A 24,378-nucleotide genomic window follows, 5' to 3' on the forward strand; every position below is an offset into this window, starting at 1 on the left:
CTGAGCCCATTTCCTGCTGGTTTGATTGGCTCTTCTGCTCGGGTTCAACAGTCTCTCTGGAGGAAGGTTCAGGTAGCCTAAGGCTAGAACGACTCTACCAACCCACACCTGTCAGCAGGGAGACCAATGGCCTCATTTTATTTCGGTATAATTAGGTGAAAGGGGAAAAAACAATACAAGAAATTGAAGTGAAACCATCAGTGGGTGTTTAATCCAATATTATTGGCAAATGCAAACCTGTACTTTTGCTGCTTGACTGAAAAGACAAATATCGTTCTCGCATGTCCTGATGATTGGAAACAAGCTATTTCATGATGTTAGTCAGTGTGCATGTTGATTATCGTAATTACTGGGTTGTTTTTTGTGATATCTTGAGGGGCAGAACCATGCTGATTACATTTGAGTCACGCCTCTCAGCTTCTGCCGTATCAACCAGTGATCCCGACTGCGGCGTGTCTTTATCGGTTTGAGCCTCTTGATTTAATCTGCTAGTTTGAAAATGAAGTCAGTCTAATATAATTTTTCAGGCATGCATGAAGCGCAAATTATGGTTAAATTGGGTCAGAGTCATGAGATGACATCCTGCTGATTGGAAACAATTAGAACAGGACAAAAATATTTGTAGGTATCTTATCTGTGAAGTTGCATCTCATACACAGAATATTGTATGGTAATTATTGTAGATAAGCAGTTACATTTTTCAGCTGCTGTCTGACTGTGTAATGCACTGTATCTGTATGTAGCCCGAAAGCTGCAGAGAAAGGATGTTTCAGCATCCTTGAAGTATTTTACCGGCTAATACAGGGACGCCAATTAATGAATGTTGAGTCTTCTGACAACCAGTGTTCTCTTGGGGACAGAGTAGATTAAAGCAATTAGTTAGCCTCTTCTGGTTTACAACACTCTTCCACTTCATTTCGTATCTTGCCATATACTGTATATCTCCCAGTATTTGGACAGCGGTTCTGTAAAACAGAGCTAATGAAGTAGAAGTAATGCTGGGACTCCAGAATTGGCCATTAAACTTACTAATACTGTTCTATTTGTGTAGTAGTGTGAGAGAAATAATAATTGATCAATATGCAGTGGTTTCCACAGGACTGCAATCTATGCATGGCTGGTGTATTGATGACATCATCGTCTAATTTGCATAATCAGCCACGCTGCATGTACAGTCGTCTCTCGCCACTTTGCACTCCGACTTTTGCGACTTCACTATATCACGTTTTTTCTAAATATATTACAGTAGTAGAGCCTATTTATGATTAGTCCAAAAATATGTAAAATTTACTTACTTTTGCCCTAAATTAAGCTTTTCAAGCATAAAAGTGGCTAAATTAACTATAGTACAAATATAAGGCATTCATAAAATATAGTGTACTCACCCATCTACATAGCATCATCATCATCAAGCAGTATTTTCATAGGTTAGTGGTAGTATGTAAGAGCTGTGTGTGTGCGTGCAATTATAATGTACAAGTAAGTAAGTATTATTATTACTGTATATAAGTGTGTAGTAAGTGTATCAAACGAAACAAACTGTAGGCTAGGGGTCTGTGTGTGTGTTGTGATGATATTCTGCACTGGTCACTACGTGTCAGTAATGTTACATTGACGAGACAACAGCCGTTGCAGGAATCACTCGGTGATAAAGTGACTCTTCCAAGACTAACACATGTGAGTCCAAGTGAGATTATGTCTCATTTATGTCTTATATGTCTTATGTTCTGTTACTACAATGGTGTGGAAAAGTGCTTGCGCCCTTCCTGGTTTCTTATTTTTTTGTCTGTCACGCGTAAATGTCTCAGATCATCAAACTAATTTAAATATTAGTCAATGACAATACAACTGAACACAAAATGAAGTTTTAAATAAAACTTTTTGTTATCAAGAGAGAAGAAAAATAGAAAACCCACATGGCCCTGTGTGGAAGTGATTCCCTCCCCCTGTTAAAACACAACTTAACGGAGGTTAATTGAGACCTATCAGCCTGGAAAAGGTTATAAAGACATTTTTAAAGTTTTGGGACTCCAGCGAAGCACAGTGAGAGGCATTATCCACAAATCGTGAAAACATGGAACCATGGTGAACCTTCAGTGGAGTGGCTCATTTACCACAAGAGCGAAGCAACATCTCATCCAAGAGGTCACAAAAGACCCCACAACAACATCCAAAGAACTGCAGGCCTCACTTGCCTCAGTTAAGGTCAGTGTTCATAACTCCAGCATAAGAAAGACACTGGGCAAAAACAGCCTGTATGGCAGAGTTCCAAGACGAAAACCACTCCTGAACAAAAAGAACATTAAGGCTCACCTTAACTTTGCCAAAAAACTTCTTGATGAGCCCCAAGACCTTTGGGAAAACACTGTGTGGTCAGACGAGACAAAAGTTGAACTTTTGGAAGGTGTGTGTCCCATTATATCTGGCGTAAAAGTAACGCCAGATTTCAGAAAAAGAACATCATACCAGCAGTAAAATATGGTGGTGGTAGTGTGATGTCTGAGGCTGTTTTGCTTTTTCTAGAAAACTTGCTGTGATAAATGGAACCATGAATTCTGCTGTCTACCAAAAAATCCTGCAGGAGAATGTCTGGCCATCTGTTCATGACCTCAAGCTGAAACCAACTTGGGTTCTGCAGCAGGACAATGATCCAAAACACACCAGCAAGTCCACCTCTGAATGGCTGAAGAAACACAAAATGAAGACTTCGGAGTGGCCTAGTCAAAGTCCTGACCTGAATCCTTTTGAGATGCTGTGGCGTGACCTTAAAAAGGCGGTTCATGCTGGAAAACCCTCCAATGTGGCTGAATTACAACAATTCTGCAAAGATGAGTGGGCCAAAATTCCTCCACAGTGCTGTAAGAGACTCATTGCAAGTTATTGCAAACACTTGACTGCAGTTGTTGCTGCTGAGGGTGCTGAGTTATTAGGTTTAGGTTGTATTTATTTTTAGGTTAGTAGGTTTAGGAGGCAATCACTTTTTCACACAGGGCCATGGAGGTTTTGATTTTTTTTTCCTCCCTTAGTAATAAAAAGTTTTATTTAAAAACTAAATTTTGTGTTCAGTTGTGCTGTCATTGACTAATATTTAAATTTGTTTGATGATCTCAAACATTTAAGTGCGACAAACATGCAAAAAAATAAGAAATCAGGAACGAGGCAAACACTTTTTCACACCACTCTTTGTCTACTCTATTGGGTAATATGAGTGTAAAGGTGACTGCAGGGATGTTATTACATGTCTAGAGGGCTCTAATTATGTAAAACAAATATTTAGAAGGTGGTAAACAGGTTTTCAATGGTCTAACTACGAAAATATTCAATTTATAAAGAAGGAAATCTACATTGCGGAAATTGACTTATTACGGTTGGGTGGGGAACTGATTAATTAGAGGAGACTGTACATGTCATTTTTATGGACGCTGTGGGAGACAAAAAGTGATGAAAAAAATGCCAAAGAAATATGTTTCGAAATGCAAATGAAGTTTCCCATACAGCAGCCGCTCTCATGTTAGAGTCTCCAAAAGTTTCCACTAGACCTGTCACAAATGTTGCTGGTCGATATTATTGAATTATTGTCGATAATCGATATTATTACCAACATTTTTTGAGACTATTTTTTCATTAATTATATGGCATAATAATGACAATACATCATGTCAAAAGCACTAAACTTTTATTTCTGAAGACTATTTAACATTGTAATTGGAATGTTAAGAGCTTTTAAATAAATGAAGTAAACAACATAATAAATTAAACAAATAAAAAAGACAAACAGACTCTGTCTCTATTAAGAAAAAAAACATTCCAATAAAAAACAGGTTCCACAGTTCAGGAATTGCTGTTTGTGACATGTTGTACATGTACGTTCTCCCAGGTAATTTGTACTGTCCTTTAAATATTTTTTACATTTCCCGAAATGTTGCGTTTCAATGTAGCGAGCGACACTGACTGATTGTCGGGACGAAGGGTCCTTTCCACGTCCGTGTAAGTGTTCATACAAGATGGCGGTATTCCCCTGCACTACTTTTGAACAAATGCGACATCTCAGTATGTCGATGTTCATGCGCTCACCTTTTTTAGTCTGTTTAAAACCGAAATATTCCCACGCTGGGGATGTGGCATTCACCTTAGAAACTATCGCTTTTGTGCCGTCATTCATGTTAGCGTATGCTGGCTCTGCAGAGTGAACCCTCTTGTCATCCGGCCTGAAAAAGAGAGGAGGAAAACAAACACGAATGCATGCACGTCAATTTATCGAGGGTGAGACAGGTTATTTTTTTATTTTTTGTTCAATTAGTTGATTTATCGATTATTGTGACAGGCCGAGTGTCCACCAAAACCAGAAAAAGTTGCTAGATTTGTCGCTACTTGCTTTTTTGAAACTGAATTGAGTTGAAAAAGAGTTGAAACAACAAACTACACTCACAAACAGTTGCATTAGAATGTTTTTATTAGCAAGGGCAAACAGGTTGCGGCAAATCTATTTGTGGTGGTCCAAATTTATTTGTGGCGGTCGGCCATAAATAAATGAATGTCTGGGAAACACAAGTAATAGTAGTAGTAGTAGTACTTTATTAATCCCACAGCAGGGAAATTCACCTGTTACAGCAGCAAGCAAGATACACAAGTAAAGAATGCATAGTGAAATAGTGAATACAAAATGGTTCAGGTGTTGTAGAGCTTGACAGTGGTCGGTATGAAGGACCTGCGGAACCTCTCCTTCTTACACCGTGGGTGTAACAGTCTGCTGCTGAAGGAGCTGCCCAGGGAAACAACAGTGTCATGTAGCGGGTGAGAGGTGTTGTCCATGATGGATGTCAGCTTAGCCAACATCCTATATAATAAACATGTTTATCGTTTGTGGTTGTCGTTTCTTTTGGTATAGAGCTATAGTTTTCCATCATACAGAGGGCTGTTACTAATATGTCACTGACCTAATTTATTGGCACCTCTCGCTATGATGTGCAGTTGTGGCATTGGCTGTCAAAACCTATTGATATCACTTTGATCACACAATAGGAGACCTGAAAACAGAGCCTTGTCTCCATGTTTTTGTCTACCAACTGCAATTAAATGCCAAATATCAAAGAAGAAATGTTGGCATAAAACAGCATAATTGATCCCCTGATGTAATGTTGAATTTGGAGGCACTTGACATTTACCACCGATGCACTGTACAAGAATATTTTCTACAGCAAGGAGCAGGGTTGCAGGGATCACGTCCCAATTTGTATCTGATGTCATTCTGGTTTCTTCCTTCAGTCTCTGGGGCAATTGAAGTCAGCAGCTGCTGGGGTCGAGGTGTTATCACCTTCCTGTGTGGAAGCAAATGCAACAAGCTGACCATTTTCAAGACAAACAGTAATGTCTCAGGGGGGTTCTAGGGTGAGAACTGGCTCGACTTTGCACCGCCACACTGTAGTATACACATGATTCAAGAATGGATGGCCTGTGGGGACGCCAGGGTAAACTGAGATTGTAGTCGGTCACGTTGTATTACCTGTGGTTGGGTTGGTTGATGATTATGTTTGTGTCAATAATAACTGATTATTTCAGTGTATCCACACCTAAACACTCTGACCTGGCGGGCTGCGGTTCAGCAGAACTGCCTCAGTCATTTAAGCAGCCAATTAAAGTAGAAGTCGACCACATTGAAGCTGACATTTATTCCCCCCCACCCCCAAGCCTAATCCCATTTAGGGTTATAGTCAGGTGATAGGGTGGACTGGAGTTTGTCCCAGCAAAGAACCAGACAGATTTCCCGTCCCTTGAACTTCTTCATGTTAACACTGGAGGCCAGTATGAATACAACTTGGCATTTGCCGTTTCCAAACTGTTGGAACTGAGAGAAGGAAAACATTTGACTGCATGAGTGCGTTAAGGAGGCAGCCTCCTCTCAGGTTGAATAATAAACCTGTTCAGTTCTAATTATGTCGTTACTTTCCATACCTTGACCAGTACAGTGAAGATGGTGAGTCAGTATGTCCAAAGTCACAGTCTTTCCTCTAACTTCAAACCCATTTTAAGTACTTTTCTCTTTTTCAATGACTAAAATGACCCAAAGAGCTGTTTAATGAACAGAGGAAAAACGGGAGATTGTGTGTATTTAGCTTCCCCTCTGAGAAAACCAACTGATTAGAAGCTGTTGCGAGTCCGCCCAATGTTGAGATGGAGGAATGTTTTTGTCCAAATACATTTATTCAAGCTGCGAGCAGCGACCTTCATTTAAAATCTTTGCACGCCCCTTTGCTGCTGTACTGCCATGGAAGGGCAGCCGAATAGTTTCAGAAGAGCCGTTTCATGGTGAAAATCAGTGAACGGCGCTTGGTTCTAGCCTAAAGCTCCAATATAGCCACAATATTTGGTCCATGTCTCTGTTCATAGGCTAACTCTGTTTTGTTCTTTGTTTTTGTTAGCTGTTGACTATATCTGGTTGTTAAAGCATCATAATAATATTCAGCACTGTGCAAAAGTATTAAGCCAGCATTAAATACAGTACAGTACGTGACCACATATACAGTAACTAGAATGTCATTTAGGCACACCTCCACCAGGGCTAAATTATTAACAAATTTAAAACAGAATAAAAATAAAATAGTGACATGTTTGTTTGTCTATTTCTTTGTTAGCATCATGCAATGATGACAGATGGGGGTGCCATTATGAGTCATTAGCCCCTTTGTGCAGATCCTCACCAAAAAGGATTCAATAAGCTCTGCTTCTTCCTCCTTTTCAGACATGTTGCATTGTGAATTATAAATATATAATGCATTGTAACCTTGTATGCAAGTTAGATGCATGTTCCGGACCCCAAACCCAGTTAAAATGCGAGGCTTGCATCAGGAAACTAAGCCAGATCAAACAATTGGCTCGCTGTGGTGACCCCTACAGGGAAAGGCTGAAAGACCCCCAAAACTTAATTAATTACTTCAGGGTTTGAACAATTTTGAGTGCAACTTATTGCAGATGTGTATTTACCTTCAAAATACATTAACGTCCTAACAGTTTGCATAGCGTTTTGTTTCAGTACAGTTACGTAATGACATCTCTACCGTGTTTGTTGTCCAGTTTTTGTACTGGCAATTGGCATTAGAAAATTTAAAATAGAATAAAAAGGCACAGCCAAACAGTGTCACTCACAGGGAATGAATGGGGAAAAGGGGTCTTGAAAGCAGTGGACAGAAAGTAATGGAGTGTATTCATGGCAAAACCCCTTCGGCTGTCTGTCACTCTCAGCATCAGCCATCAAACGTGCTTACCTGCAGTGCGTCCATGTTTAACACAAGGATAAGTGTGTCAGTGTGCGTGTGTGTGTGTGTGTGTGTGTGTGTGTGTGTGTGCAGCTTCTCTAAGTGGCTGCCGACAAAATGGACCACAGGGGCCGTGGGATAAGAATCCCATCATGTAGGCCTATTTCAAGGCTTGCGTGTGTTTGTGCTCAGACTAAGATGTGGATGTTTTTCGAGGGGTGTGTGTTCGTGCGCGCGTGTGTGTGTGTGTGTGGAGCGCTGGCAGCGACACTGATGTGATATGACATGGTTTAGGCTTGTAAAGGACTCTTCAGGCCTTGGTGGCTTCCAGCTTTAACCAGCAAGCTCCAGCCCAGTCAGTGTCCTCCCTCCAACTTTCGTCAGTGTCTCTCTCCTCTCTGTATGTTTGGACATCTTTTGTTTTCTTGTAGGGTATTTTCTTGACAATTCAGTGTGTCTCTTGGGTGAGGCTTCAATGTGCGTGTTGTCTTTTTCTTTACCACAGAAAGTGGTGTGAATGTTTACTAGAGTGTCCATGTAATTGGCCCTTTTAGTCGTAATGTTTCCCATATATTGCAAGCTCGCAAGCTGTCATAATAAACAGGCGGTCGCTTTGATGGCTACAGAGGTTCTTGTCTCACCAAAGCAATGACAGCATAGAGCGAGCTATGTTATTATTTAGGTGCGCTGTCTCTTAACATTAACACAATTGTACATGCAAAAGTTATTATGTCCAGTCGGTGTCCGTTCAGAACCGCCCCCAGTGAATAGATATTTATTTCTCTTCCTGAAAGAGAGCTATTCCAGGCGCAGCTGCTGTGGTCAGAACACACATGTAGAACGACCTGCGAGGTCCTGTGGTGAAAAATCACATTTGGTGACGATCATCCTGCACTGTCAGGTGGGGCTACTCCTGTGTGCTGATCATAACATGCAGGTTGGCCTTCTTCATTGCTGCTTGGATAGCAATACAACTGAAGCCGGTCTTTAAAGATACATGTGAATACAGTAATCCCTCGTTTATCACGGGGAATTGGTTCCAGAGCCCATCGTGATAAGTGAATTCCCACAAAGTGGGATTCAATATTAATAAATAGAATATGTTCATAATTAGAGCATAGAAAAGCTGTTTAGCACTTTTTTAATCCGATTTTTTACATTATTAGAGCCCTCTAGACATGCAATAACACCTTTATAGTCACCTTTACACTCATATTACCCAATACAGTAGATAATCAGAGAAAATAAGCCATTTAAGACATAAATAAGACTCGTGCTCATGTGTGTTTCAATAAATGCCTTTCAGACCGAGTTGAGTACGACCACAACAATAGCTTGTGTTATTATGATGATCATGAGTATTATTATTTTATTATTGTATCTGTTGTGAGATAAATAATTATAAAATATTAAAAAAAACGGCTGTTGTGGTCAAAAGACTTCAGTTCATCGACGTCTTGTATTGCTTTAAGCTATATTTGTATTTTACTTAATTTAGAACATTTTTATGCTTGATCATGCTTCATTTAGGCCAGGAATACGTAACATTTGCTTATATGTGCATTTTTTTGGACAAGTAATAGGCTGTAATCAACCATGAAAGAGCGATAATTAATTAACTATTTTTTTAAAAATCGTGATAGAGTGAGGGAGCGATGTTCGGACCGCTATGGAGCGAGGGACGACTTTAACTTTATTTGATTGAAATAGTCCAGTTCATCACTAAAGTAGACGACTGGCATAGAACTGCAAAATTATGTCCAATGCAACATATTATTTGGAAAGTTGTAATAATGTCAGATGCACTGTTTACAGTACATTACGGTAACATTACTGACACCTAGTGACCAGTGCAGAATACTACATATCATCAACGTCTTTGAACGCGTGCTTTGAATGCCATGAATTTGTATTTTAGTTCATTTAGCCATTTTTATGCTTGAAAATGATTAATTTAGGCAAAAAATGTAATATTTAAGAATATAATATATGAATATGAATATATACTGCTCAAAAAAATTAAAGGAACACTTGGAAAACACATCAGATCAAAACTGGGGGAAAAATGATCTTGAATATCTTTCCTGATAATAATTGGGTGATGTATTAGTAACAAAATGATGCCACATAATTTGATAGAAATGAAAATGATCACCCTATAGAGGGGGGAAATCAAAGACACCCCAAAAATGAAAGTGAAAAAATGATGCAGCAGACTGGTCCATTTTGCTAAAATGTCATTGTAGCAACTCAAAATGATTCTCAGTAGTTTGTGTGGCCCCCATGTGCTTGTACGCATGCCTGACAACGTCGGGGCATGCTCCTAATGGGACTACGGATGGTGTCCTGGGGGATCTCCTCCCAGATCTGGACCAGGGCATCAATGAGCTCCTGGACAGTCTGAGGAGCAACCTGGAGGCGCCGGATGGACCTAAACATAATGTCCCAGAGGTGTTCTATTGGGTTTAGGTCAGGTGAACGTGGGGGCCAGTCAATGGTATCAATTCCTTCATCCTCCAGGAACTACCAGCATACACTAGCCACATGAGGTCGGGCATTGTCGTGGACCAGGAGGAACCCAGGTCCCACTGCACCAGCGTAGGTTCTGACAATGGGTCCAAGGATTTTATCCCGATACCTAATAGCAGTCAGGGTGCCGTTATCTAACCTGTAGAGGTCTGTGCGTCCTTCCAGGGATATGCCTCCCCAGACCATCACTGACCCACCACCAAACCGGTCATGCTGAATGATGTTGCAGGCAGCATAACGTTCTCCACGGCATCTCCAGACCCTTTCACGTCTGTCGCATGTGCTCAGGTTGAACTTGCTCTCATCAGGGAAGAGCACAGGGCACCAGTGGTGTAGTTGCCAATTCTGGTGGTCTATGGCAAATGCCAATCGAGCTCTACGGTGCTGGGCAGTGAGCACCATCCGTAGTCTCATTAGGAGCATGCCCCGACGTTGTCAGGCATGCGTACAAGCACGTGGGGGCCACACAAACTACTGAGAATCATTTTGAGTTGCTACAATGTCAGTGTGCTGCATCATTTTTTCACTTTCATTTTTGGGGTGTTTTTGATTTCCCCCCTCTATAGGGTGATCATTTTTTCATTTCTATCAAATGATGTGGCATCATTTTGTTACTCATACATCACCCACTTATTATCAGGAAAGATATTCAAGATCATTTTTTCCCCAGTTTAGATCTGATGTGTTTTCCAAGTGTTCCTTTAATTTTTTTGAGCAGTGTATTTTGACTAATAATAATAATAATAATAATTGGCCATATTCAACCACATACGTTTATTTTGTCAATTAATATGCTTTTGAATAACCATGATTGAGTGAAGCCGTGAAATTCAAAGCACATAGCGGAGAGGGAAGACTGTATCTTCTGGGACCTTGACATACTGTAGTCGCCAAAATGACTTACTTACTTAATTACTACTTACTGCAGTATATGTCTCAAAGAACAATATTATAGAAATACAACTAGTATATAGATTAGTCAGTGTACAGCTTGTATATCAGCATAGATTTACTGTCCTGTGAAAATGAATCACACAGCCATTACTCACTAAAAAGCCGGCAACACAAGTAAGTGGAAAGATTAGCGCCTGATTAAATCCATTACATTTTTTTCCAAATTCCATTTGTTCCGTTTTCATTTTCTGTGTTTTTACCTTTTACATTGCCAGCTATCTAGACAATGGCTGTGTCTTATTTTCACAGGACAGTAAATGTCTAAGGCTTTACAAGCTGTACACTGACTACTCCAAGTCATTTGGAAGTTTCATTTCTATTGTGTTGTCCCTTGAGAAGATATGAGAAAATACTTGTTGGAATGGAGGGGTGTACACACTTTTGTGAAATCCTGTTCTTTCCTTTACTACTACTATTTTTCTGTGGAAAAAATGTTCATCTTCAGTCTGACTGGATTTTTATGTTTGGAATTTGCTACAGCTCTCAGATGTATAAGCTTAAATAGATCTCAAAAGAGCTTTTGAAGCGATTGAATGTGACCTTGGAAAAGGTGCATGAAGAAGAAAAGAGACGGTCCTGCTCGTGGGCTTGCGGCTCTCTCATCATTTGACTCACTTGTTTGCTCCATGTTGTCACACAGATAGACATTCATCCTTTGTGTTGATTCTTTTCAATCGCCTTGCCCTCCGCTTTATGTGGATGGCTGCTTGCTGCTGGGTTGGCATGAATACTCTACAGAAAACAGGATTAGCATCGTGAGGAATGGGCAGCATAGAACGGGTGCTTTCCTGACCCAGCACGCTGGGCCTGAGGCAGACTGGACCCACTCACTAAGCTCTTTAAAGGATTGCTTAGTGTGATAAAGAGCACACATTCTAATCTGATCTCCAGATTGCTGCTGTCAGAAACAGTAGATGTACATTTAAAGGTGCGTCTCCTCCACCAAAATGACCCCCAAGGATAAATAGCCTTTGGTTAAGTGTGTAGTCAGGGGACACTGTCATTAGAATATGAGCAAGAATTATACAAATGGATGGCTTTGATTTTAAATGCAACAGTGAAATTATGCAGATTATTCCATTTTGGTAATCTTGTGTTTGCTTATTAATAAGATTACTCTAAGAGATTAAAATAAATCTAATATTGTCAAAATGCAAAAGTGAATAAAAGAGGTTTTTATAATTTATTTAACAGCCGCAAGTGCAGGGAAGATCTACTGCTATAGATTGAATTAACCAGTATTGTTTTTGCTGTCCTTCTGGAAACATTGCAGGCATGTGATGTCGTAGTTTCCTTAATGCTTCTCGACTGATTTGAAAGAAAATGTTGCTTCCTTTAGTGACACCACTAAACAGCATTGGATGCTGCTAAGGAACGACAATGTGCAATGCCAGTGGTTGTTCTTCAATGGAACTAACTACTATGTTACAACTAGAACTATGTGTACTCATTTCCAATCCAAGTAAAGACAGAATAGAAACAAAAAACAGTGTTATTTTTTATGGTTATACAAGGTAGTTGTATGAATCAAAATTTTGGACCAACTGTTTATGAGGACCACCGTACAAACAAACTGACATTGCTAGCATTTGGTCAATGATGTTGATGATGGTGGAGAGCTGCTCTGTGTTTGTTTGCTTCATTCATCTGTATGTGTGGCCCCAATGCTTATTTCCCCCCATTATGCTCATAAATGGTCTGCCCTCCGTTTTTAAGGGCCTCAGCATGCAGGTTACTGTTCTTGAGTTTTATTCAGCAGCCTGTGGTCCGCCCCGTCGATTAGAAACATCCTGCCAAATTAGAAGATTTAATAGCTGTTCCCTTTTATGTAGCTTGGAGCAGATTGATTTCCCGTTTCCAAGCTTTGAACATTCAAACAGCTTGCTTTCAGACATTTAGGTTTTTTTACAAATCAAAATACAATTCTTTTACATTCCATTCTGTAGGAAATGAACCCTAAGACTTTACTTTCTCTGTCCTGAGCCAACGGGCCTGCTTTAGGACTCGTGCCTGTGGCGTTCTTAATGTCGCGTTTGCCTTTTGGTCTTCTTACTGCAGAGCAGGTGTATAATGTTGCGTTTATTTCGATTTTCCCTGCTGCGAGTGAGAACCTTTGTTTTATTGGCTTTACGTCATCGTGCCAAGGAGAACAGCGTATTGAATGGAAGCTGTGAGTAAGTGGAGCTAATCTGGGTGGGCAGCACTTGGCAGCATTTCTACTCTGGCACCCTGCAGGCACAAACTGGCTGTAAACCTGACAAGTGGCTGCTTCCACAGTTTCACCACATGTTAGGCCAAACATACTTCTTCAGTGAATGCCTGTTGATCCTTTTGAAGGATCAGTGAATATTTTGTTATTCTTACACCTTATACATATATTGAAATTGTCTGCTTTTTGCTTGGGAGTTGCAGCAAAATGATCCCAAAGTAGTCAGTGGGCTGTTCTGCAACAGTTTTTTAAAATTACAATCATCCCTTGTTTATCGCAGGACGTGTATACCTTTTTGAGTGCAGGTTAAGAGTGCACATTATCATGAAAGAATATTTGATATTTTAGTTAAAGAGTTTTTTCTAACAGCTTTGTCTCTTTTCTTTTCTCCTCCGTCTTCCCATTGGCCCTGCCTGTCCGATGATGTGACCTTTCATTAACAGGTAGGAAATATTTTATTTGTCTCCCTGTCACGTTTCCTCACTGCTGCACTGCTTTTAGATTTGAGTGTGAGCTTCTGTCAAACACAGTGTCTCTCAACCAAGGCCTACATATGTTTCCCACATGCACGTAGGAGCGCAATTGGTGGAGGCTGATGGGTGTTAAAATGGCTCGGTGTTAGCTGGGCATATTGATTACATTGGTTAAAGTGGAAGATAAATCGACTAAAAAAATCTAAAATCCAAATAAATTACGGAAAAAAACTTTTATAAATCAATATGAATCCAGCAGTGTGTGATTTTAAAATGACATTTTCTTGGTGAAAAACCTACAGAACAGTCATTATCAGAGGCCTACACAAGCAGACTCTACAGGCTTTATCTGGGTGGCTTCTATTGGACGTGATGCATAACACATTCTTCCAATCATCCTCCTTGTTTTGTTTATACGGTATATTTCTTTGTTTATGTGAAGTGCCTCGCCTTTTCCTAACACTTCCCTCAGACTGTTTTGGGAAATGTGATTTGCAACGTTCCAGCACGTTTAGACATGATTTCTACTGTATCTTTTGTTTTATATGACAGCCAACCTCCAATATGAAACTTAAATATTTAGGACCAATGGGTGAATGTGCACTAAATTATCATGGAAGTCCCTTCTTCCCTTAGCATTTTCACACATGGTGCATTCAGTACTGTCGATTTCCTAAATCAGGGCCGCATCCCGGCAAAAGCAACAGCAGAGGGGATTGTAGCCGTACATATTAAATGTATATAATATCATTTTTACATTGAGTGAGAATTTGTACTGTAGATTCATTAATTTAAGAAAGCCCGGGACAGTGTATATTATTCAATCTCATGTAAATATGCAAGATTATAGGCTGTGGCTAATTTCCTTCTTTTGTTCCCGAGGGCAGGTTGATGTTAAGTACGTAATAATAGCAACATTTAGCATACAGGAAAAAAAAAAAAAAGAATACTATACAAAAAAACAGTAAAAAAAAAAAATAGGCATAAAACCATGTACACCTGGCAGAACCACAATGGGTTTGCGGAGACATAAAGTGCTTGAGTGCTAAGTGGTAACGTGCTAGGTGCTATGTTATCAGTTTGTACAGACATTATTGCACATATTTGTGTACTCACTATTCACAGTACAGTGTTCCCTTGTTTATCACGGGGGATAGGTTCCCAAAATAGCCCGCAGTAAGTAAATTCCGCAAAGTCGTATATTTTTGTGCAATTATTATATACGTTTTAAGGCTGTAAAGCCCCTCACCATACACTTTATACACTTTTCTCAGACAGATATTAACATTTTATCACATTTCTCTCTTGTTTAAAAACTCTCAAAGTTCAAATTGTATTTGAATCTTAATGACCAATTTACGAGATTGTACACAAGAAATTAAGGCTTAATCCCAATTCTACCCCTAAACCCTTCCCTTTCCTCTTACCCCTACCCCTACCCTACTTAAACCTGTGGCCAAGGGGAAGAAGCCACTAAGAAATTAGACACCGCTTGATTCTCATTACATCATCACCCTTCTCAACTTGCTGACTGTGACATAGGCAGATGAGTTGTATTATTGTTCATAATAAATGTTTCCTTCCATAAAGTAAGGTGCATACATTTGTACATTAGTTCAATGTTATATAGCCTACCTAATGACACCTTTTTTTAAAAATAAAAGGCACACATTTTTACAAACTATGGCATTTATTGCACAACAACAAACAACTCTAATAATTCACATCTTACAACCAGCACTGTAACATTTATACAATTAGAAAATGTATCAAATATACATATAAAACAGAAATAACAATATAACAAACTTTATCAACAAATGTATCAACCTTATCAAGCATTATTCCAAGGTTTAAAAACCTCCCTGTTTTGGCTTCGTTCTCCTCCTGTCGTTGATGTTCTCCCTCAGATTGTTTTGTAAGAAAGTCCAGAATTGCATTTTGTTGTATTTGACTTTTTTCCACTACTGGGATTTTAGCTTTTGAATGGTACTGGAGTGCTGTGTGCTGCAGCAGAGGGCTGACTTAAGTTGCCTCTCCTGCAGGAAGGACACATATGCATGATTGATGGGCTACAACTATTAACTCATTGTAAATACAGTAATGATAGTAATAGTAGTACAGTAATAGTGTGAAGAAAACACATACAGAGTGATAGTAAAAAAAAAATAGATGGGATAACGCTAGATTCCGAGTTTGATCATGCGGTGTGCTGTCCCCATGTGGCCATGTTTTTACCATCTTTTATTTAGCTCACTTCCTGACCATCCATACTGTATGCTGAATACAACAAACATATCTCACCATGAGAATTGTTGGTGGACTACGGTGGCTATAATTCACAGCAAACAGACTTCACTACGATGTGCTGCGTTACATGAATGATTAGATTAGAAAACGCCAACGTCACTGCACATGGCCGGGCTAGGTGCATGGCTGCGCTGCCACGGAGGTCGGGAGAACCAGAGCATAGAGCGGGGAAGCCACACACCGTGGCCGACAAAGGGGGCGCTTTAGTCAGACACCAACATGGCAGTTCAGTCATGTAGATTCCCCTCGCTAGCGAGCGATTTTAAAATACAACTTCCAATGAACAGGCTAATGTGGTCGCTATCTCTATGTAGTCTTTGTCTAATCAATTATGAAATGTGGTAGATTGCAGTTAAGTTATCGGTGTGAGCCGTGTAGTTGTAACAAACGAAAACCAACAATTAAAAACATGGCGAAAATGTACGTGGAGTAGCAAATGATTGACTATATAATAAAACATGAGTGACGTGACTGTGAAACTTAAAAATTATGTGTAATTACTTACATTTGTGTGTTTCTTTCGGTCTCCGTGCTTCCGTCTTCTCAGCGGGTGTTGTAGCTTCGCCTTCCCCTTTGTTTCAAGTGTGGTCGGCTACCACATTCGTTTTCAAGGGGTATATACCCCTGAACACTTACCCCTTTGTTTAAGGAGAATTGGGACACCACTTGATTCTCGTGAAAGCGCAAAATGAGGGGTAAGTGGTAAGACGAGGGGAATTGGGATTCAGCCGAAGTGACTCACTCCTCTGATCGTGGCTTGTCCTGGCGCCGTTAGGCTGTAGCATTTTTGTATCCTTGCTAAAACATATTCCTCCCCGTCGTCCTCCATGAACCCAAGATTCATATACAGCAGTCCAGGTGCCCTACGGCCGCATAACTCCTGCCTTCATTCAGCATCAGCTAGCGATCATACAACAGGAAACAGGCAGTCCTGCAGGAAGGAGATTGATTGACAGTGGTCTACAGCCAATCAGAATGTGGAACAAGGTGGGAGGGTTCTCCCTTAGCCAATCAGGACTGTTGTGTCTATACATACTGAGGTGACGTGGACACGTATGGACACGTCTTAAAACTCTCACATGAGTATACAGCGCCCTCTACTGGTAGCAGTAGTAAATACAATAACAGACACATGCAGCAGAGCACCGATAGATCACTCTAATACACCACAAGGACGCAGAACACAAGAGCGAATCCGCGAAAGATGAACCGCGATGTAGCAAGGGAACACTGTATACATCTGTATAATTATATGTATAAATACACAAGATCATAATGACCTAACTCCAGTAACATCCCCAAAATCACAGCCCAGCAAAAATGTTAAGTGACGGCAAATTTGTCCTTCTTCTTTTTCCACTAGATTGATTTCTCTGATACTGACACAAAGTAGCTCTTATGATCACATGTGGCAATTTTCTGCACACGGAGACACACACACACACACACATGCGCACACACACACACACTCAGAACTGCCACAGCTCTGTATCCTCCCTGATTTCCTGTCAACCCGAGTTACTGCTCAGAGACAGTTGTTTGGGTGCTGCTGTCTCCTCTGTCTCATTTGTGTGTGTGTGTGCGTGTGCATGTGTGCATGTGTGGTTTTCTTTCATTCTCACTCATACATTGGTAGTCAACAAACTATATCACTGTTGTATTTTCAACATGTAAAACATAATAATGTAATGAATGAAGTGTATCTGTTTAGTGTATCAGACCGTCACAGAGTTACGACTTGATGTTTATTATATCACAGTTAGGTTTTTTTCAAAGAAAGTAAACATTGTTAAATACAGTGGATGCCCATACATTTGGGATTCAAAATGAACGGCTTCCTGCTGAAAAAAATAATTTTTAAAATTGTTTTTCTCCTAAAAATTTCATTTTTTCTGCAGAAAACACACTTCACCCACCCCTAAATTTATAAATGTTGGTAATCCAGGTAAGATTTACAGCATACATGTACAACTATTAAAAAAACTGATTTTTACACAATATGTCTTTATGCTTCACTGATGTTTTTTTTATCACGCAGTTTCGCAATTTGTGTGGCACAATTTGTTGAACGCAGCAGAGTTGCTATGAGACGCAAAAGTGAAACTTATATTATACGTATATGTATATCGTATAACTTCTACCCCGCGATTGCGCAATTCCATCTGTTCCGCAGTCATCTTACACTATCATTCATTCGTGGTGAGTAGCTATCCATTTTATTATTTAAAATGTGTTTAGTAAGTGTGTGAGGCAAATTTAGGTAAGACAGGGAGGGTTTTGGAGCTGAATCTAATCACAACAACGTCAACGACAAGCCAACAGGAGGGTTTGGAGCGGAGGGGGAGTGAGCTGTGTGTCAAAAATAGATATTTTTATCAATTACTGGCAGATTTTCTCCATTTGCTGGTGTTTCCGGACCATAACCCCACAAAAAGCAAAGCTCTACTGTAAATACCCCCCTGACAGAGTCTATTAAAGCTGACATTACTGTTGTATTTTAAAGGCAAAACCTTTGATACAAATCTTGTATTGCCGCTTTCGTACCTAATATTGTGACCAAAGACCATGCAGGCAACGAATACCTGACATCACATTTGCATTCATAATTTTCTCTCACATGAGTTGCAATATCACTTTTTTATTCCAGGGTAGTCCCACCCAAACTAAAGTTCTTCAAAAGAGCATAGCCCAAAACAGGGAACAAGCTCACAATGACTCATGAAAAATAATCTTTTCAGGGCTTTTAATGTGGGATTATTTGGTACGTTTTATCTGTGTTGACAATATCTCCATAGTTACAGTAGTGAAACATGCACACACACACACCATCCACCACACGAAGATGTTTATTATTCTAAGCAGAAATACAGTATAGACATAAAGCACGTAGCATAATATCACAGGGTGTCCTAGTTATCACTGTCAATACCAGGCCCATTTACCGTGAAAATGTCTCTATTAATAGACGGCACTGGACTGTTGTCAGGTACCTTCAAACGCTGCTGCAGAAATCACGTAGCGTATTGCTGTTTGATTTTCCTGCTCAGAGTAGTGCTGTGTTTTGATTTGCAAGGGTCTGTTTACCGTCACAGTGGATCATAGGAAAATAATGAAAGTTTCCCATTGCCATGATGAGCTGTGCGTCTTTTCCCTCTTTCCATTCTCTATGTGACATTTGAAGCTGGTGGGGTGCCGCTAAGGCATTTTCCTATATGATTCTGCCGGAGAGGGATATGGGTGTGTGTTTCTGTCAGAGAGGAAGCCTGCTTTTCAGTCATCGCTGATTATAGCATGATCATCAGTTCCTGATGAGCCCACACTGTTTAATTATCTAATTGGAATTTAAACATTTTCCCTCTGAAGTTGCTGTGGGTGATGTGAAACAGTTTAACACAATATCCAACACAATGTCAGTGTTGTGTCAATATTTCTAGTTTAAGTCCCCCGGTGTGACCAATGTTTTGCTCGGTCAGCAATTAAAGAAACTGATTTGCATGAAACAGATTTTGGACCCTTCGCATCTCTTCTCTCACTCATACGTGTTCTCATCTTGGAGATGATTTGCTTAGTATGTTCATCCTATAATCCATTTACAATAATCCGCAATTATGTAAATGCTAACATCTAATTGTGTGTGTTTTTAATGCTATCTGACGAGAACGGAATGGATTGCCGTCCTCCTTAAGACGCCTTTTTGGTTTAGGATGAGACCAAGTAGCTTTAAAGAAGTGACTATAGTGGTGGACTCTAAAAGCAATCTTGCTACCCACTTTGCTCTGTCTTTTCTTTAAGCATAGTTTAAGGCCTCAGCCGCCTACACAAAGCCTGCTGGGAATCAGCCTCCTCTTGCCACAGTCTACTAATTGGCCGCTCTTTTATTTAAAAAGACCAAGCTCAGTCGAGTCAAAGTAGTGGAGAGAGTACACGTAATGATTCTGATGTTTGTTTGAATTGCAATAGAATTCATGCTCGACATCACTAAAACATACATCATTTGTCATCAGCCGATAAGTGCAATTGAAAACTGCTTTATATGCAGTAGTCATTGGGTTTTACGACTGGAGGATATTTTTAGTGTTGTGACAGTGTCTATTTTGGCCACTGAACATGGTGTTTAACATGTTTGTATGACTTGTGATCTAAAGTGTTTACGGCTGTACATTGTGTCATTGTCTTTGCCGTTGACCACCCACGAAACAGATCTTACTTGTATTCTCATCCTCCCTTCACTGTCCTGTGGTGGGGCGGTGTGGTTTTAAGTTGTAATTTTGCTCTCATTATATTCTGTTTCTTTTTGTTTACACTTCTCATAAAAAATGAGGGATTGCACAAATGAGGGATATTGTTTTTTACAAGCCGATACCAAGACCAATAACTTCCTCCATCTTAAGATCAATACTGATTACACATTATTTTTTGTATTTATTATTTATTAAATTCAAATTTAACGGTAGTTTGTGCACACCTGGAGGTAAGAACGACTCAAACAAAGTTGGATTGACAAGCTGCATCTGTAGATTTGTTCTAACCAAAAATCATGACATCACTACAATTAACAAATTGTTTTACAACATTTTAGAAATACAAACCGTGGCTCCAAGGTGAAATCACGGATCGCTTTTGCCCTCAGGTCGTCTCTGGCAAACTTTATTGTAGTTTTCAAATGGCACAGCAGCAGGAACAAGCTCCATGCGTTGTAACAATGCTGGCGTTTCAGGTGGCTAAAAAGGTTTGATGTGTTGATGATCGATGATCTTGGATTGTTTGCAGAGCGTTCGTTGAAATGTCGTCCTCTGAAAACAGTGAGAAGTCCCACACGATCAACGGCTTGTTTGTTTATAAGGGAGCTCAGCTGAAGTTACCAGTCTGCGAGGCTGTTTCCAACGTTTCACAGAAAAGGAGCGCTTGATTTGCGCAGGCTAACCCACCTACAGCACAGTATGGTTAATCTTTGCTGATTGGAACATTTTTTAAAATTGGTTATCCAAGCTATTTCTCAATGTTGTCGGATATTTATCTCACACCCCTAAAAAAGATACAGTAATATGTATGCATTTTCAATGTCCAAGTGGACTCCTGGATAGAATGTACCTGCACATACAGCGTAGTTGTACAATAAGAACTACATATGTGTGCATTTGTATATATTTTTTGGATTATACTCAATTAGTAACATTTTAAGTTCCGAGTGTAAAAATAAGAGCAATAACCAGTGTCACTTGTAAGATACCACAACTGGCATCATCCCTCATTGGAGTTTCTAAAAGTTTTGGTGGCGTGCCGAGTCATATGAACAGTGTTTCCGTCCGTAAACACGACAACTGCGTCTCTGAAGAATGCACCACATGCTCAATGTTGCCCACACTCTCAATCGCTTGACTGTCGCAACCATCATTAAGTATGAAGATGAACGAAAAGAACGGAAAGATGAACGAAAAGAACATTAAGGCTCGTCTCAATTTTGCCAGAAAACATCTTGATGATCCCCAAGACTTTTGGGAAAATACTGACAAGGCAAAGTTTAACTTTTTGGAGGTGTGTGTCCCATTACATTTGGTATGAAAGTAGAAAAAGAACATCATACCAACAGTAAAACATAGCGGTGGTAGTGTGATGGTATGGGGCTGTTTTGCTGCATGAGGACCTGGATGACTTGCTGTGATAAATGAAACCATGAATTCTGCTGTATACCAAAAAATCCTGAAGGAGAATGTCCTGCCATCTTTTTGTGACCTCAAGCTGAAACTAATTTGGGTTCTACAGCAGGACAATGATCCAAAACACACCAGCAAGTCCACCTCTGAATGGCTGAAGAAAAACAAAATGAAGACTTTGGAGTGGCCTAGTCAAAGTCCTGACCTGAATCCTATTGCGATGCTGTGACATGGCTTCAAAAAGGCGGTTCATGCTGGAAAACCCATGCTGGAGTGGCTGAATTACAACAATTCCACTAAGATGAGTGGGCTAAAATTCCTCCTCAGCGCTGTAAGAGACTCATTGATTGCAGTTGTTGCTGCTATTAGATATTAACCAGTTATTAGGTTTAGAGGGCAATCACTTTTTTCACACAAGGCCATGCAGGTTTGGATTTTTTTCTCCCTTAATAAGAAAAGAATTCCATTTAAAAACTTCATTTTGTGTTCAGATGTGTTGTCATTGACTAATATTTACATTTGTTTGATGATCTGAAACATTTAAGTATGACAAACATGCAGAAAAATAAGAAATCAGAAAGGGGTCAAAGACAATACAATATTTGATGAACAAGATTAATTTTAGTGGGCAAAAGGATATCCAGAAAGGCAGGAGGGAGGCAGCGTACTGAGTGCATGCGTAAAGGCGTACTCACATATGTCAGTCCACATGTAAGCCACACCTGCTTTGAAGCAGCACTTACTGTACCAGGCAGAGAGAGAGAGGGCCAGTAGACTACAGGGTGTTTCAGCCTGTGTTGCCATAAGCTGAGTAGTCGCTCAAGCAAGCGTGTGCTGCGTCTGCTCCCTTGTCGCGTCTCTGCAATACAGCCCGCTCTTTGGTGGCGTCATCACATGGACATAGTGGGAATACTGGGGAAAATAATGGAGGGCAATGCTGACATTACCATCAGGTGACTTGGGATTGCTCCTTGTTTGAGGGTTTTTTTTTCTTCTTCTTGGACATTTTTTTCTGACATGGACACATTCCTTTATAACATCATGTGAGGAAGATTTGTTGTTAGTCAAATAAGGAACTACAAAGCTACACGCAGATGGACTCCGCTTTTTGGAGAGCTTAGCCAACTCCCCTGCTGAGATCTAACAGGAGGAGCTACCATCCGGACACACGCTTCTTTAATAAAGTGAAGGCTGAGGTAACAGAACTATTTGATCACATGTGAGTGGTAAGCTTGTCGTGACCCGAAGCGGGGTTTCATCCCTGCGCCAGAAGCCGTCCTCACAAGTGAAGCAAGGGTGAAGATGCCAGCCATCCTGGTGGCCTCAAACATGAAGTCAGGACTCCCCAAACCCGTACACAGCGCACTGCCGATCCCTCAAGTCAGCAGCAGACCACCAGCTTCCACTCTGCCTGCTGCACCTGTGAAGACGCACATCCCCTCTCTAAGCCAGCAGGTTGGCTCAGGACGTCCGAGAGGCTCTGTGTTGGGGTCAGAGATCAGGAGAAACGCTCAGGTCAGGATAAAACCTCAGAAATTAACAAAATTTTAGTGTGCTCATGCAGATCGACTGTTTTTGTTATACGGTGGAACCCTCTTGCTTAAGACCCGTTTATGTCGAACAACTCATCATGTCCCGTTAAGTCAATGTCACCATTTGTTGTAAGCTTCTAAAAAAAAAAAAACATTCAACACCCATTCATTCATTCTTTTTTGATTGTTAGCCACATGACGAAAGATTTGTGCACGTATGAAAGCTTTACTGTCACTGCAGTCAAGACGTAAAACAAAATCACCGCAACAGCTCAGTTAGGAGTATAAAATATTGTAATGTTGATGAAATGACGATGAGGGAGGATGACTGTGCACAAATCTGCATGGTTGCTACTATAAAACAGCAATGTGTACGTTACAGCACGACACACTCCACACTTCAATGTGGCCAACGCAGCTTGGCAGCTCTTCTTTGGCTCTATCCAGCACGCAATCATCAATGTCCCCTGTAGGCCAACCCCTGAATCACAACTCAGAACCATACACAGCACAGTCGTCCATCGCCGCTTTGAGGTTCAAACATCACGCCCTCCCTCTATCGTATGTTTTTGGAAACTAATTTATTATTAAATGACCGCTGCTTGACTATGGCCTATTACTAGTCAAAAATTATGCATATTAAGCCATTTTTACATGTTGTTGGCCTAAATTAAATTAAACAAACAGGACTAAATTAACTAAAATACAAATACAGTTTAATTGATTAAAGGACGGTGATTAACTGTAGGCTACACTGGCCACTATGTGTAACTGGTAACGCGCTCCAGACTTGATCGCTGTCAAAAGCAACTATTGCAAGTTTGAATTATCTCGCAGCAGGCACAATAATAATGATAATCATCACCATCATAATCATAATAATAACACGGGGTACTGTTGTGGGGCCGTACTCCAACTAAACCACAACTCTGAATCCCCAACCTCGCTTCCTGTCCACACGTCAAGAAGAATCTTAATCCAGAAGAAGAATCTTATTTCAGTCTTAAATGGCTTATTTGGGCCGCACGGTGGTCTAGTGGTTAGCATGTTGGCCACACAGTCAGGAGATCGGGAAGACCTGGATTTGATTCTCCCTTGGGCATTTCCGTGTGGAGTTTGCATGTTCTCCCCGTGCGTGCGTGGGTTTTCTCCGAGTACTCCGGTTTCCTCCCACATTCCAAAAACATGCAGGTTAGGTTAATTGGCGACTCTAAATTGTCCGTAAGTGTGAATGGTTGTTTGTCTATATGTGCCCTGCGATTGGCTGGCGACCAGTCCAGGGTGTACCCCGCCTGTCGCCTGAAGTCAGCTAGGATAGGCTCCAGCATGCCTATGAGGAGAAGCGGCATTGAAAATGGATGGATGGATGGATAGTCGTAAATTTGTACAATTATTAAACTTGATTCTTATTAATGATTAAACTTGAAAACATTACTGTCTTTTTATCTAGTTTATAAATGTTAA

At 40.3% G+C, this 24,378-nt stretch overlaps 1 protein-coding gene across 8 annotated transcripts in view; it reads left to right on the plus strand.

Annotated features, from left to right (window-relative positions):
- Positions 1-24,378, plus strand: part of nav2a (neuron navigator 2a) — a 229,267-nt gene that overhangs the window by 93,423 nt on the left and 111,466 nt on the right. For 3 of the 8 annotated variants that reach the window (XM_054769961.1, XM_054769963.1, XM_054769964.1), the window contains exon 1: positions 22,116-22,897. The exons of 2 other annotated variants lie outside the window; for them this stretch is intronic. In XM_054769961.1, coding sequence (XP_054625936.1) covers positions 22,685-22,897 — 213 coding nt within the window. In that variant the 5' untranslated portion in view covers positions 22,116-22,684. Of the gene's footprint in view, positions 1-22,115; positions 22,898-24,378 lie in introns of those variants that run through there. 3 more of the 8 variants (XM_054769962.1, XM_054769965.1, XM_054769966.1) reach the window with 2 other exon arrangements.

The sequence above is a fragment of the Dunckerocampus dactyliophorus genome, chromosome 3 (assembly GCF_027744805.1).
Source record: "Dunckerocampus dactyliophorus isolate RoL2022-P2 chromosome 3, RoL_Ddac_1.1, whole genome shotgun sequence".
NCBI lineage: Eukaryota > Metazoa > Chordata > Actinopteri > Syngnathiformes > Syngnathidae > Dunckerocampus > Dunckerocampus dactyliophorus.